This window comes from Urocitellus parryii, chromosome 12 (genome assembly GCF_045843805.1).
Source record: "Urocitellus parryii isolate mUroPar1 chromosome 12, mUroPar1.hap1, whole genome shotgun sequence".
NCBI classification, from domain to species: Eukaryota; Metazoa; Chordata; class Mammalia; order Rodentia; family Sciuridae; genus Urocitellus; species Urocitellus parryii.
The window spans coordinates 88,839,934-88,853,352 of record NC_135542.1 but is presented as its reverse complement, the minus strand read 5'-3'; the positions used below and the strand labels follow the sequence as shown (position 1 = coordinate 88,853,352).

The 13,419-nt window shown below is 37.5% G+C and overlaps 1 protein-coding gene across 8 annotated transcripts in view; it reads left to right on the top strand.

Moving 5' to 3' along the window:
• Nucleotides 1-13,419, top strand: part of C12H2orf42 (chromosome 12 C2orf42 homolog) — a 34,800-nt gene that overhangs the window by 17,639 nt on the left and 3,742 nt on the right. For 6 of the 8 annotated variants that reach the window (XM_026405106.2, XM_026405107.2, XM_026405102.2 and 3 more), the window contains 4 exons: nucleotides 1,482-1,586; nucleotides 3,837-3,944; nucleotides 6,323-6,423; nucleotides 8,109-8,271. In XM_026405106.2, the coding sequence (XP_026260891.1) occupies nucleotides 1,482-1,586; nucleotides 3,837-3,944; nucleotides 6,323-6,423; nucleotides 8,109-8,271 (477 nt within the window). Of the gene's footprint in view, nucleotides 1-1,481; nucleotides 1,587-3,836; nucleotides 3,945-6,322; nucleotides 6,424-8,108; nucleotides 8,272-9,257; nucleotides 9,330-13,419 lie in introns of those variants that run through there. The other 2 variants (XM_026405109.2, XM_026405108.2) reach the window with 2 other exon arrangements.

Here is a 13,419-nt window from a genome sequence, read left to right as displayed (position 1 = left end):
TGAATTTAGAACAAGACCAATACATGCTATATGGTATTATAATATTGAATATTTATAACTGTTTTATCGAGAACTTGCACCTTCTATTTATGGTTTTGGATAGTCAGGAAGTAAACATGGACAATATGAAATAGAAGATTTTGAATTTTTCATCACTTCTTTCAGTGCAAAGAAAAAAGATGCTGAGTGTTGTGACGCATTCCTATAATTCCCCAGCAATTATAGGAATGCAGCAATTATAGGGAGGCAGAAGAATTGAAAGTTCAAGGCCAGCCCCAGGAACTTAATGAGGCTTTAATAAAAAATAGAAAGGGCTGGAGTTGTGGCTCAGTGGTTAAGTACCTAAGGATTCAGTCCCTTGTACTAAAAAAGAAAAGGACAATGGCCTCCATTCAAATTATCATTGTATGTATTTACATATAATTTTAGTTTAAGTGAATAGTAGTTATGGCAGTGTTTGTTTATTTATTTATTTATTTTGGTACTGGAAATTGAACCCAGGGTGCTTTACCATTGAGCTACTTCCCCAGTTCTTTTTTTGGGGGGGGGAGTGGTACCAGGGATTGAACTCGGGTACTCAACCATGGAGCCACATCCCCAGCCCTATTTTGTATTTTATTTTATTTTTTTAAATGAGAGTTTTTTCTCTTTTTTAACATTTATTTTTTTAGTTGTGGGTAGACACAATACCTTTATTTTATTTTTACGTGGTGCTAAGGATCGAACCCAGTGCCTCACACATGCTTGGCAAGTGATCTACATCTGAGCCACAACCCAAGCCCTCTGTTTTGTATTTTATTTAGAGACAGGGTCTCACCGAGTTTGCTTCGCACCTTTCTGTTGCTGAGGCTGGCTTTGAAACCTTGATCCTCCTGCCCCAGCCTCCTGAGTCGCTGGGATTATCGGCATACACCACTGCGCCTGGCCCCAGTTCTTTTTATTTTTTGAGACAGCCTCTACTAAGTTTCTTAGGGTCTTACCAAATTACTGAGGTTGACCTCAAACTTGCAATTCTCCTGCCTCAATTTCCCAAGTACTAGTCTTTAAGAACTTTCATTTATTTTTCTCAATGATTTCTTTAAAAACAATTGGTCTATTGAATTATCACACTGTCCCCCATACATATGTATAGTTATTATGTTAATTAAGAAGCAAAACCTAGGGCTGGGGCTACAGCTCAGTGACAGAGCTCCCATCTAGCACATGTGAGGCACTGGGTTCGATCCTTAGTACCACATAAAAATAAACAAATAAAATAAAGGCATGCTGTTCATTTACAACTACCAAAAAAAATTTTTTAAACAAAAGAAAAAACAATGTCCCAGAATCTGTTTCACTTACTCCCAACTACTTTCTTTGAATTCCAGCTTCATGTACTTTTTTCTGTACAAACTCTATATTACTTTTTCAAACTTTATTTATTCTGAAAGAAATAACATTGAGAAGAAGGTTTTTTTGTTTTTTTTGTTTTCTTTTTCTAGCATGTGGCCAGCTGTTAGATGAGGCACAAGTGACCCTATCCTTCCAAGACTGGCTGGCCAGTGTGACAGAACGTATTCATCAAACCATGCACTATCAGTTTGATGGTAAGTATTGGTCATCCAATTGGGCTGTTGCAGAAAGTAAAAGAAATTAATGTAATTTTGCTATAGTTCTACTCTGTTTTGATAAGAAAAATAAGTGCACTTTAATCCAGAGAGCGTTGGGCCACATGAAAGTAGAAAGTTGATAGAAAGGAATAATCATAACTAAATCATTTATTTAATCATAATTAAAGTTTAGCACCTACAAAATGAGTTTAGACATAGAAGAGAAAACACAGCAAATAACAAGTAAAGGTAGATTCCCTTGCTCTTGTCTGTGTATTTTTATGTGTTTGGTAAAAGAAATAGCAAAGCTTTAAAATAGATTATTCTAACCCTCAAACTTAAAATCAAAGTGTGTGTGTGGGGGGGTGGGGGCTTATAGAAAACCTAAACATGTGAGACTGAAATAGTTATATCAAATTACATAAACATGGTACCAGAAGTGGTGGTGCACACATGTAATCCCCAGCTACTTGGGAGGATGAGGCAGGAGAATTACAAGTTTGAGGCCAACCTAGGTAATTTAGTGAGACCCCGTCTCAGTTTAGAAAATAAAAAGGTCGGGAGATGTAGATCAGTAGTTCAAACTCCAGTACTGGTGGCGGGGGGATTACATAGACATGCTAAGGAATATTGGAGAGTGCAGGCTGGATTTGGGTGTGATTTGTTGTAGCCTAATGGAACTCAGTGATGTCAGAGGCAAGTACTCAGCTGGTCCTTCCCATTACCTTGAACACATCCTCAGTGGATGGTTTCCAGGCTTTGTTCAGTGCTTTTTGAGCTCATAACATAATACTTTTCATTGCTTTTAGTTCTGTGTTCTAGCTACATGGTAGGTGTGGTCTCATTTCCAAAAACCAGTCCCTGCCACTGCATACACATAGACCCCTTGACTTGCTTGACAAGTCTTCTTTTTTCCAAGCAATACATCTCAATTCATCAAACACTCCTCATAACATCTTCACAGACCTCATATCATCTTGATGTTATTTGTTGAATATATTCTAGCTAATGAACATCATTTTAAAAAATAAAGTTCCTCGGGACTGGAGTTGTAGCTCAGTGGTAGATCACTTGCCTTGCATGCGTGAGACACTGGGTTCAAATCTCAGCACCACATAAAAATAAATAAATAAATAATATTGTGTCCAGGCTGGGGATGTGACTCAAGTGGTAGTGCGCTTGCCTGGCATGCGTGCGGCACTGGGTTCGATCCTTAGCACCACATACAAATAAAAATAAAGATGTTGTGTCCACTGAAAAACTTTTTTAAAAAAATATTGTGTCCATCTATAACTAAAAATATATATATATTTATAAATAAATAAAGTTCCTCGAAACAGAGCAAGATGGTACATATATGTAATCCCAGCAACTCCAGAGACTAAGTCAGGAGGATCACACATTTGAGGCCATGTCTCAAAAAGAAAAGGAGTTGGGGATGTAACTCAGTGGTAGCGCACCACAGGTTCCAACCCCAGTACCAATAAATGAACAAAATGAGAATTCTGGGGAGCAAGAAAAATGAATTCCAAGTTTTCCTTAAACATTTCTCCCAAGGGCTAGTGCAATCAGAGAGAAAACATCCAAAACCATGTGGATAAACACAGAAATTTGATCTTCATAATTTTTTTTTAAATAAAAAGAAATTTGACCTTCCTGGATGTACCTCTTGACTTTTTGTTGGCTCAGGTTTCTTTGAGAGATCTCAGTACTTTTCAAATATTTTACCTGTCTTCAGAGCATTCTTAGAACAACTGATGCTTACTAGATAAGCAGTGTCCTAGTTTTGCAGTCTCTCAGCAATCATTTTCCTGACCATCCAGGTAAGAGCATACTTTGCTTAGATATGAATGCAAATAGCAAAGTGACCAGGGATAGTGAGCAGGAATGAAACAAGTAGATACAGATGATTAGGTTTTCCTCAGCTTGGCCTCAATGTTCTCAGCTCATTTCACATATCCTTTAAGGAGAAAAAATGAGCATGGTGATATTTACAAAATTGGGGATTCAAAAGTTATCCTTAATGGGAAACAAGGGTCTGCCATGTGTTTTATGATTGAAGGGCACAAGAATAGGGATGATGACTGCTTGACTCATGAAGGTCCATCTGAGCCTTATTTTTGCTTCTGTGTAAAGAAACCCCAGGAGTGTGGTTGTTACTGCTCCTTCATTTCTCTTCCTTTACCTCTCTCTGCACATCAGAAAGCCCACTGAGTTTTTTAAATGACTTCCTTCTCATTTCTGTAGGCAAACCAGAGCCACTGGTGTTCCACATTCCTCAGTCCTTTTTTGATGCGCTGCAACAGAGAATATCAATAGGAAGTGCAAAAAAACGTCTCCCCAACTCCACCACAGGTACAGAATTCTCCTTTAGGAACAGCAATGGATATTTGACCTTAGAGAATTATTGAGAAAAAAATTGTATAAACTTTCAGGGTTAGGACTTCTAGACATGCTTGGAGCATGAAGCCTTCAATAATTTGCTCTTGGAATAGTGACCACACTCTTCAAAGGCCCTTTTCTTACTTATTCCAGTAAGAGGTTAGAAGAAAAATTAAGAAAACATAAGCTTGGTAAAAGAACAATTAAGAGCACAGCAGGACCAGGTGTGGTGGCCACACCTATAATCCCAGATACTCCAGAGGCCAAGGCAGGAGGGTTGTAAGTTTGAGGCCAGTCTCTGCAATTTAGCAAACCTTGTCTAAAAATAAAAAGGGCTGGAGTTGTATTTTAGCTATTGAGTTCCCCTGAGTTCACTTCTCTGTACTGTAAAATAGATAAACAATTGATTGATGATAGATAGGTAAGTAGGTAAGTTTGAAATTTCTAATTAGGAACCAATTTCTGCAAAAGCATTGCAGGCCCTAGTAGTTATTTGGACCAGCTTCTTGGAAGAGGATTATATATAAATTAAAACATTTTGGTTTTTAAAAATCTTTTTTTTTCAACATTTGATGAAGGAGTAATTTATAGGCTTTGACCTTTATATATTTGGTACTGGGAACTAAATCCAGGACCTTACACATGCTAAGAATGGACTCTACCACTGAGATACATCCCTAACTCTAACACTTTATTATATTGTTCCAGTACTTATTAACATCTCTCTTCTAGGGATCTCAAGACACTTATTAAATAGTATAGGAAATAAGGAAAGGAAATGGATGAAAAAAAATATTATTTAGTGGCAAATGGCCAAGAGTAACTACACACAGAAACTAGTGTTATTCAGTAAATTATTCTTTGATACAATCGTGACTTCTTGAGTTTTAACTCATTTTTTGAACATTGCAAGCTGTGGGTCACTATGTTTGGGGACATATAAATCTTTGTGTTCATAGCTTAACAATCTGACTTTTGAAACAGTGTAGAGTCTTTTTTCCAGTTTAAACTTGAGACCTAATACAGTAATTTCAACCCATCCATTGTCTATTTTTCTAGGCTCTTTGGTGGAACTACATATAATCCTGCATGTAGGCAGTGGATTGGCAGGATTGGCAGTCATGTTAGAAATCTTAAACTCCATGTAATTGTTTTTTTTTTTTTTTCTTTTTGAGGTGCTGGGGATTAAACCCAGGGCTTTATGCATGTAAGACAAGTGTTTATGTAATTATTTTAAAGATTATAATTTAATTTAAGCTGTAACATCTGAAGTAGTAAGAGTCTATTTTAAAGTGGAGTCCTGTGCACATGCCTTTACAAGTGTCTAAGGTAGCAAAAATAAGTAGGATCTCAAAAGGAGCACTAGAGACTTCACATAGCAGAAATCTTTATCACTGGATTTGTCACATATCTGCCAAACCCTGCTATATATTTTAAAGTGTTGAGATTTGGGCTGGGATTGTGGCTCAGTGGTAGAATGCTTGCCTAGCATGTGTGAAGCACTGGATTTGATCCTCAGCACCACATAAAACAATAAATAAATAAAATAAAGGTATTGTGTCCATCTACAATGAAAAATATATATTTTTTAAAAGTGTTGAGATTCGATGAGTGCAGTGGTGCACATCTATAAACCCAGTAGCTTGAGAGGCTGGCACAGGAGAATCACAGGTTTAAAGGCAGCCTCAGCAACTTGGTGAGCCTCTAAGCAGCTGGGCTGGTACAATTCCTGGTACCAAAAAAAAAAAAACTAAAGTCTTGAAATTCTAGGTCACAGCAGTGAAAAAGCTGACTAAAACATAGGGTCTAACGGTCTTATAGGAAAGTTCTTTCTGTAATATTCCACAAAGCTATCTGCTTAATCCACCCATGAACTTCCTAATCTTTTGGTGGACACCTTGGGAGTTGGGGCTCCCTGCAGTATGTGCCTAAAGTGGCAGAGGTTTACCAGGACAGAACTTAGATTGAGACATGCTTCAGTTAAATGCAAGAGTTAGTACTGTTCGCCCCTGGAAGAAATTGTTAGGCTCTCTATGCCTTAGTTTCTTCACCTATAAAATAGAGATGATAGTAGTACCTACTTCATAGTTTTATTTTGAAGATTAAATTGGCACTTGTAAGCATTTGGCATACAGTTGCTATTATTATGATGCATAAAAATATGTAAGGAAGTCATTGCCATACAGCATGATTCATGCAACAATAAAAATATGTTCAAGATAAAAAAAAAGTGTTGAGATTATATAAGGAAAAGGTAGCATTGCACTGAACTCTAGAAATCGAGTAGCAAATACAGTGAAAGGGAATGGTATTGTATGGTAGTCTAATTTTGTCCCTTTTTTACATTGAAGCTTTTGTTCGAAAAGATGCCTTGCCGCTGGGAACCTTTTCCAAGTACACCTGGCATATCACTAATATTCTACAAGTTAAGCAAATCTTAGATACCCCAGAGGTAAGAGTTTATTTCTACAGTAGTGGGAGGGCAGGGAGGGAAGCTAGTGTAGGGAGTAAGTTTGCAGTAGTTCCCTGAGATCTTTGCCAGTTCTGAGTTCCTTTTTTTCATGCCAGAGGTTATTCAGAAGTAGTTGTTACAGTTCTGACTCTGATTTTACTGGGTATTCCCACTTTAAAAAATTGTCATAAACAGATATGGTGGCACATGCTTGTAATCCCAGCTACTTGGGAGGCTGTGGCAGGAGGATCACAAATTCAAAGCCAGCCTAAACAACTTCCTGAAACCCTGTCTCAAAATTTAAAAAAAAAAAAAAAATTCTAAGGGCTAGAGATGTAGTCAATGATGAAGTGTTTGCCTTGCATGCACAAAGCCCTGGTTTCAATCCCACCAACAATAAAAAGATGTCTTAAAGTATAATTTTTCTCTGCCTTCAGATTCAGAAAGCAGGGTCTTATAAATTCAGTAATGATCCCATAGTAGCTATGATGACCCCTAGATTTGATTAGCAGGCAGCTAGAAAGGATATGAGTTACTTTAGATGATATACTCTTTGTAAAGTCAAGTGGGTACAATTAAACCCTCCTTCCCAAAGTGTAATTTGGTTTTTGCAAGAGAAATGGCCCTTAATTATCATTGTCTTTCACCAGAGACACAATAGACATTTTAAAAATTTTCAAACAGATCTTGAGAATTTGAGAAGGAATATTGTAGAAAATTCAGCATACTGTGATTTTTTTTTTTTTTTAGAGAGAGAGAATTTTTAATATTTATTTTTTAGTTCTCGGCAGACACAACATCTTTGTTTATATGTGGTGCTGAGGATCGAACCCGGGCCGCACGCATGCCAGGCAAGCGCGCTACCGCTTGAGCCACATCCCCAACCCAGCATACTGTGATTTGATACATTAAGACTACCTCAGTGGCAAAGCATTTTTATGTTCAGAAAAAGAATAAGTTGTTTGGTAGCTATGGAACTTTCCTATGAACCCAGGAAAAGGCCTGTGTTAGCACTAAAGACTTGGGAACTTTAAATGCAGGGTGTCCAGAGGCAGCTTCTAGCCTAGAATAGGTGGCATTCAGGAAAGCATCAAAGCAACCCAAGGCAAAGGCAGGTTAGGAGAACGAGCCAGTGATCATTGACCAGCTTTTCCTGGTCATTATTTACCTACATTGTCTCCTTTACCCTCCCAGCCATGCATGGGTAGACACTGAGTTTTGCAGATGAGAAAACAGGCCCTGAGAAGTTAGCTTGCTCAGGGCCACCCTGCTATTTGGTTCAGACTCTATCTGGCTCAGTCCTAGGATAGTGTGAAGCACACAGGATGTGAGGTGAGCCGTAAGTGCTATCAAAACACTGTTCAGAAGAATGCTGCCAGGAGGAGAAGTAATGAAACTGATTTTAGAGCATGTCTGTGTCAGTAGCAGCCCTGTAGTTGTGAAGATCTTACAGGTTCAATTGGTATATGATTTTGCTGGAGTTCAAATTAAGGAAAGCCAGAAATGATGTAAAGGAGAAAAGGCAGATTTGTGAACAGGATTTACTCAGAAATACAAAGGAAAGTTTTAATTCATTGGCACTTAACAAGAAAGAAGGAATCGTAAAAGATTTATTGCCATCCAGGTATTTGTCTACTTTGAAAGTTTTCCATGTCTCACCTTTCTTGTTTTGTCCTGGTATCCAGATGCCCTTGGAAATCACCCGTAGCTTTATCCAGAACCGAGATGGGACTTATGAGCTGTTTAAATGCCCCAAAGTGGAAGTGGAGTGCATAGCAGAAACTTACGGTCGCATAGAAAAGCAACCAGTGCTTCGACCCTTGGAACTAAAAACTTTCCTCAAAGTTGGTGAGTTTCTTCCTTCAAGGGTCGTCTCTGTACATTACACTCTCTGAGGCTTTAAATTATTTATTTATTTAGTTAGTTAGTTAGTTAGTTATTTTGGTACCAGGGATTGAACCTGGGGCACTTAACCACTGAGCCACAACCCAATCCTTTTTATGTTTTATTTTGAGACAGGGTCTCATTAAGTTGCTCAGAGCCTCACTGAATTGCTGAGGCTGGCTTTGAACTCACACCTGCCTTAGCCTCCCAAGTCGTTGGGATTACAGGCATGCACCACCACATCTGGCTTTCTGAGGCTTTGAATCTTGACCTTAATCAAAAAAAGACACATATATTCATTTCGTAAAGGCAGTGATGGGATAAAGTATTTTGTCTCATTTGAGCCACTGCTTCAAAATAAAATTACTGAAGTCATACATGTTAAGAGAAATAGAGTCTCTCTGGAGAAAAATTATAGATTTCATTATAGAACATAAAGGACTAAATTTAAAACCACATTTAATCCCCACCCCTCCATGCAGTAGGGAGCATCACTGTTAAGTTCTTGGTGCATATCCTTTCAGACTCTTCTGTACATCAAGAGTTTCCAAAACATGGGATGTACTTCTGCTGCTTTTTTTTTTTTTTAACTTATTACTACATGATGAACTGCTTTCCATGTCTATCTTTTTTTTTTTTTTTTTTTTAGTTGTAGATAGACACAACATCTTTATTTTATTTATTTAGTTTTCTATGTGGTGCTGAGGATCGAACCCAATGCCTCACACATGCTAGGCAAGCGCTCTACCACTGAGCCACAACCCCAGCCCTCCATGTCTGTCTTTAATGTTATTTTTTAAACTTTTTTATCATTATTTAAAAATATACATAGTAGAAAATTTACCATTTTTATTTATTTTTTAATTTTTTGTACTGAGAGTTGAACTCACGGGCACTTTACCATTGAGCCACATCCTCAGCAGCCCTTTTTATTTTTCATCTTGAGACAGGGTGTTCCTAAGTTGTTTGAGCTGGCCTCAGCCTCCTGAGTCACTGGGATTACAGGTATGCACCACCACACCAGTTTAAAACTACTTTTTTTTAAAAAGAGTACCAGGGATTGAACTCAGGGAAACTCAACCACTGAGCCACATCCCCGGCCCTATTTGTATTTTATTTAGAGATAGGGTTTCATGAGTTGCTTAGTGCCTCACTTTTTTGTTGAGGCTGGCTTTGAACTCGTGATCCTCCTGCCTCAGACTCCCAAGTCACTGGGATTACAGGTGTACGCCATGCACCCAGCTTAAAACTATTTTTTAGTGTACAATTATTTTGCATTAAGTACATTCACATTGCTGAGTAACCATCACTTAATCTTCAGAACTTTTTATTTTCCTCAACTGAACTCATATTCTGGGCTGGGGATATAGCTCAGTTGGTAGAATGCTTGCCTTGCATGTACAAGGCTCTGGGTTCAATCCCCAACACCACACACACACACACACACACCAAAAAAAAAAAAACTGAACTCATTTTCTGCTCTCCATACCTGCCTCCTCCAAATCCCTAGCCACCCACCTTCTACTTCTGTCTCTGAGTTTAACTACTCTTAGTACCTACATAAGTGGAATCATACAATACCTGTTCTTTTGCACCTGCTTATGTTACTTAGCATAAGTTCTCTCTAAGGTTCGTAGCTTAAGTCAAAATCTCCTTCTTTCATAAGGTGAATAACATTCCATTGTATGTATATATACCTTTTTGTTTATTCATTCATCTATAGATGTGCACTTGGGTTGCTTCTGCATTTTAGCTATTGTGAATACACAAGGTTTTGTTTGTTTGTTTGTTTCATTTTTTGTGGGTTATGTGGTGCTGGAGATTGAACTCAGGGTCTTGGGCATGCTAAGCACATGTTTTACACTGAATACGCCCCCAACTTACAGTGTTATTTATGTATGTATGTCTGTATTTTGGTACTGGGGATTGAATCCAGAGGTGCTTTATCATTGATCTACATTCCTAGCCCGTTTAATTTTTTATTTTATTTTGAGACAGGGTCTCATGAAGTTGCTTAGAGCCTCACTAAGTTGTAGAGACTGACTTTGAACTTGATCCTCCTGCCTCTGTCTCCTGAATTGCTGGGATTATAGGCATGGGCCACTGCACCCAGCATACAATAATATTTTTTAGCAGTTGCATAAAACTCAATTACTGCACATGCTCAGTGGCATACACTTGTAATCCTAATGACTCTGGAGGCAGAAGAGGCAGGAGGATTGCAAGTTTGAGGCCAGCCGCAATTTAGTGAGACCCTGTCTCAAAATAAAAAGGGCTAGGGTGTGGCTCAGTGGTAAAGCACCCCGAGATTTGAACCCCAGCAACAACAATAACAAAAAAAGAAAAAAATACATAAAGACATATAAATATATGTGTGTATATGCATATATATATATATATTTATATATATATGTACATATACACACGTGTATATAAAATTCATTCATTGGAATGTCACCTAATCAATCCCCTACTTAAGTTGTTTCAAACTTTTTTCTATTAACTAAAACAGTACTGAAATTAGCTTCCTCATAAATAAACTTTTCTTATTTTCTAACTTATGTAGGATATTCCCTGGGACAAAGTCTTAAAAAAGAAATTGGAGGGTCAAAGTTTATGTATATATTAAGGCTTTTATCCATCAGCTCTCTAGAAAGATTGTAATATTTTTAGAATGTATTCCTGCTAGCCATGTTTAAGCATTTCTTGGACTAGGGCTATAGTTCATTGGTAGGGTGCTTGTCTAGCATGCACAGGGCTCTGGGTTCAATCCCCAGTACTGTAGAAAGGAAAAGAAAAAAAAAGAGAGAGAGAGAAAAGGAGAAACTCTTTTTTAATTTTTGTTGATTTGATAGATTAAAAAAAATTCTCTTTTAATTTGCATTTTCCTCAAATATTAAAGAGGGTTAACTTTGCATATTTATCATTTGTGGTATTTTTTATTTTTAAAATATTTTTTAAGTTGTCCATGGACCATTTTTTTAACTTCATTTTTTTACTTATTTATATGTGGTGCTGAGGTTTGAACCCAGTCCCTCACATGTATGAGGCAAACACTCTGCCACTGAGCCATGGGTTTTTTTATTATTAAGGAAATTAAATTCAGAATGAACACACATACACAAAAAGAAATCTTTAGGCCTAGATGTTTCACTGGGAGAATTCTATCAAAAGTCATTTCTGTTTGATGAATTGTTTTTTTTTTTTTTTGGTTTGTTTGTTTTTAATTAGGGTATTTATGCAATAATGTCTATAAAAAGCATTTAATTAGCAATTGCTTTGTGCCAGGTGTTATTTTAAATGGTTTATATAGCCTGGCATAGTGGCACACACCTGTAATCAGGAGGCTGAGGCAGGAGGATCACAACATTTGAGACCAGCCTCAGCAATCTAGTGAGACCTTCAGAAACTTAGCAAGACTCTGTCTCAAAATAAAAAATAAAAAGGGCTGGGGATGTGGCTCAGTAAAGCACCCCTGGATTCAATCCCCAGTACCAAAAAAAAAATTAAATGCTTTATATGTGCCTTATATTTCCTCATTTTATGCTCATCAGTCCACTGAGAGGTAGATTTCATAATCCCCATTTACAGAGGAAGAAACAGAAGAGAAGGTCAGTGCAGCGCCCCCTCCCCCCCCCCAGGGTTACCTACCTAGTAAGTGGTAGTGCTGCTTCAACCTCACACCATTTTGGACTCCAGAGCCTGCACCAACCATCTAGTACTCAGTTTTCTTTCCACTGACTATACTATAAGCCCTTCCAAGGCAGTGAACTGTGGCACTCCTGTTAATCACTGTACCACATGGTCTAATGATGGCTAAATGCCTGGTCATAATAGGTATTCATTAAAGACTTGTTAAATGTCTGAATGAATGCTAGGCATATTGGGGCATTTTCCTTTTTTTTTTTTCCCCTTACATCAGCCATAGTTTTTTTGTTTTTGTTTTTTAAGAGAGAGAGAGAGAGAGAGAGAATTTTTTAATATTTATTTTTTAGTTTTCGGCAGACATAACATCTTTATTTGTATGTGGTGCTGAGGATGGAACCTGGGCCGCACGCATGCCAGGCAAGTGCGCTACCGCTTGAGCCACATCTTCAGCCCCAGCCATAGTTTTAATTATTTTTCTAGCTTTGTGATCTATCTAGCAGGCCCCTTCTTTTCTTTCAACTGTGTATTATTCCAGGAGAAAATTATAATTTATAATTATTTTATCAGATTCTTATGAACATATTCTTAGGTATATTACATTTTACATTTTTTTGTTGCTCTTGTGAATGAGATAGTTGTTTCTAACTTGTTATTGCCACTGTATGGAAAGCTCTTGGTTTTGGTATACAGTAATACCCTTATCTGCAATTTTCTGTTTTCTGTAGTTTTAGTTACCCTCAGTCAACTTCTATCTGATAATGTTAAATGGAAAATTACAGAAATACATAATTCATAAGTTTCTTTTGTTGTTGTTGTTTGTTTTTCTGTATGGGGGATTAAACCCAGGGTTGCTTAGCCACTGAGCTAGATTCCCAGTTCTTTTTTATATTTTATTTTGAAAAAGGGTCTCACCAAGTTGCTGAGGCTGGCTTTGAACTTGTGATCCTCCTGCCTCAGCCTCTTCAGCTGCTACGACTCCAGGCATGCAACACTGCTCCCAACACAACAATTTATAAGTTTGAAATTGCACATCATTCTGAGTAGCATGATGAAATTAGGTGTTAATCTTTCTCCATACCACCTGAGATGTAAATCATCCCTTTGTCCAGTGAGTCCATACTATATATATACTACCTGCCCATTGGACACTTAACAGCTATCTCAGGAGCCAAAATTATTTATTTATTTATTTTTGCAGTGCCAAGAGTTGGACCTAGGGCCTCACACATGCTAGGCACAAGTGCTTCACCAGTGAGCTATATCCCCACTCCTCAGAGACTAAATCTTAACTATCAGTTCAGTATTTGTAGACAGATGACCCTTATTTTACTTAATAATGACCCCAAAGCACAAGAGTAGTGATGCTGGTAATTTTATTATGGTATATTGTTATAACTGTTTTACTTTATTATTATTATTAATTTCTTAGTGTGTCTAATATATAAATTGAAGTTTATATGTGTG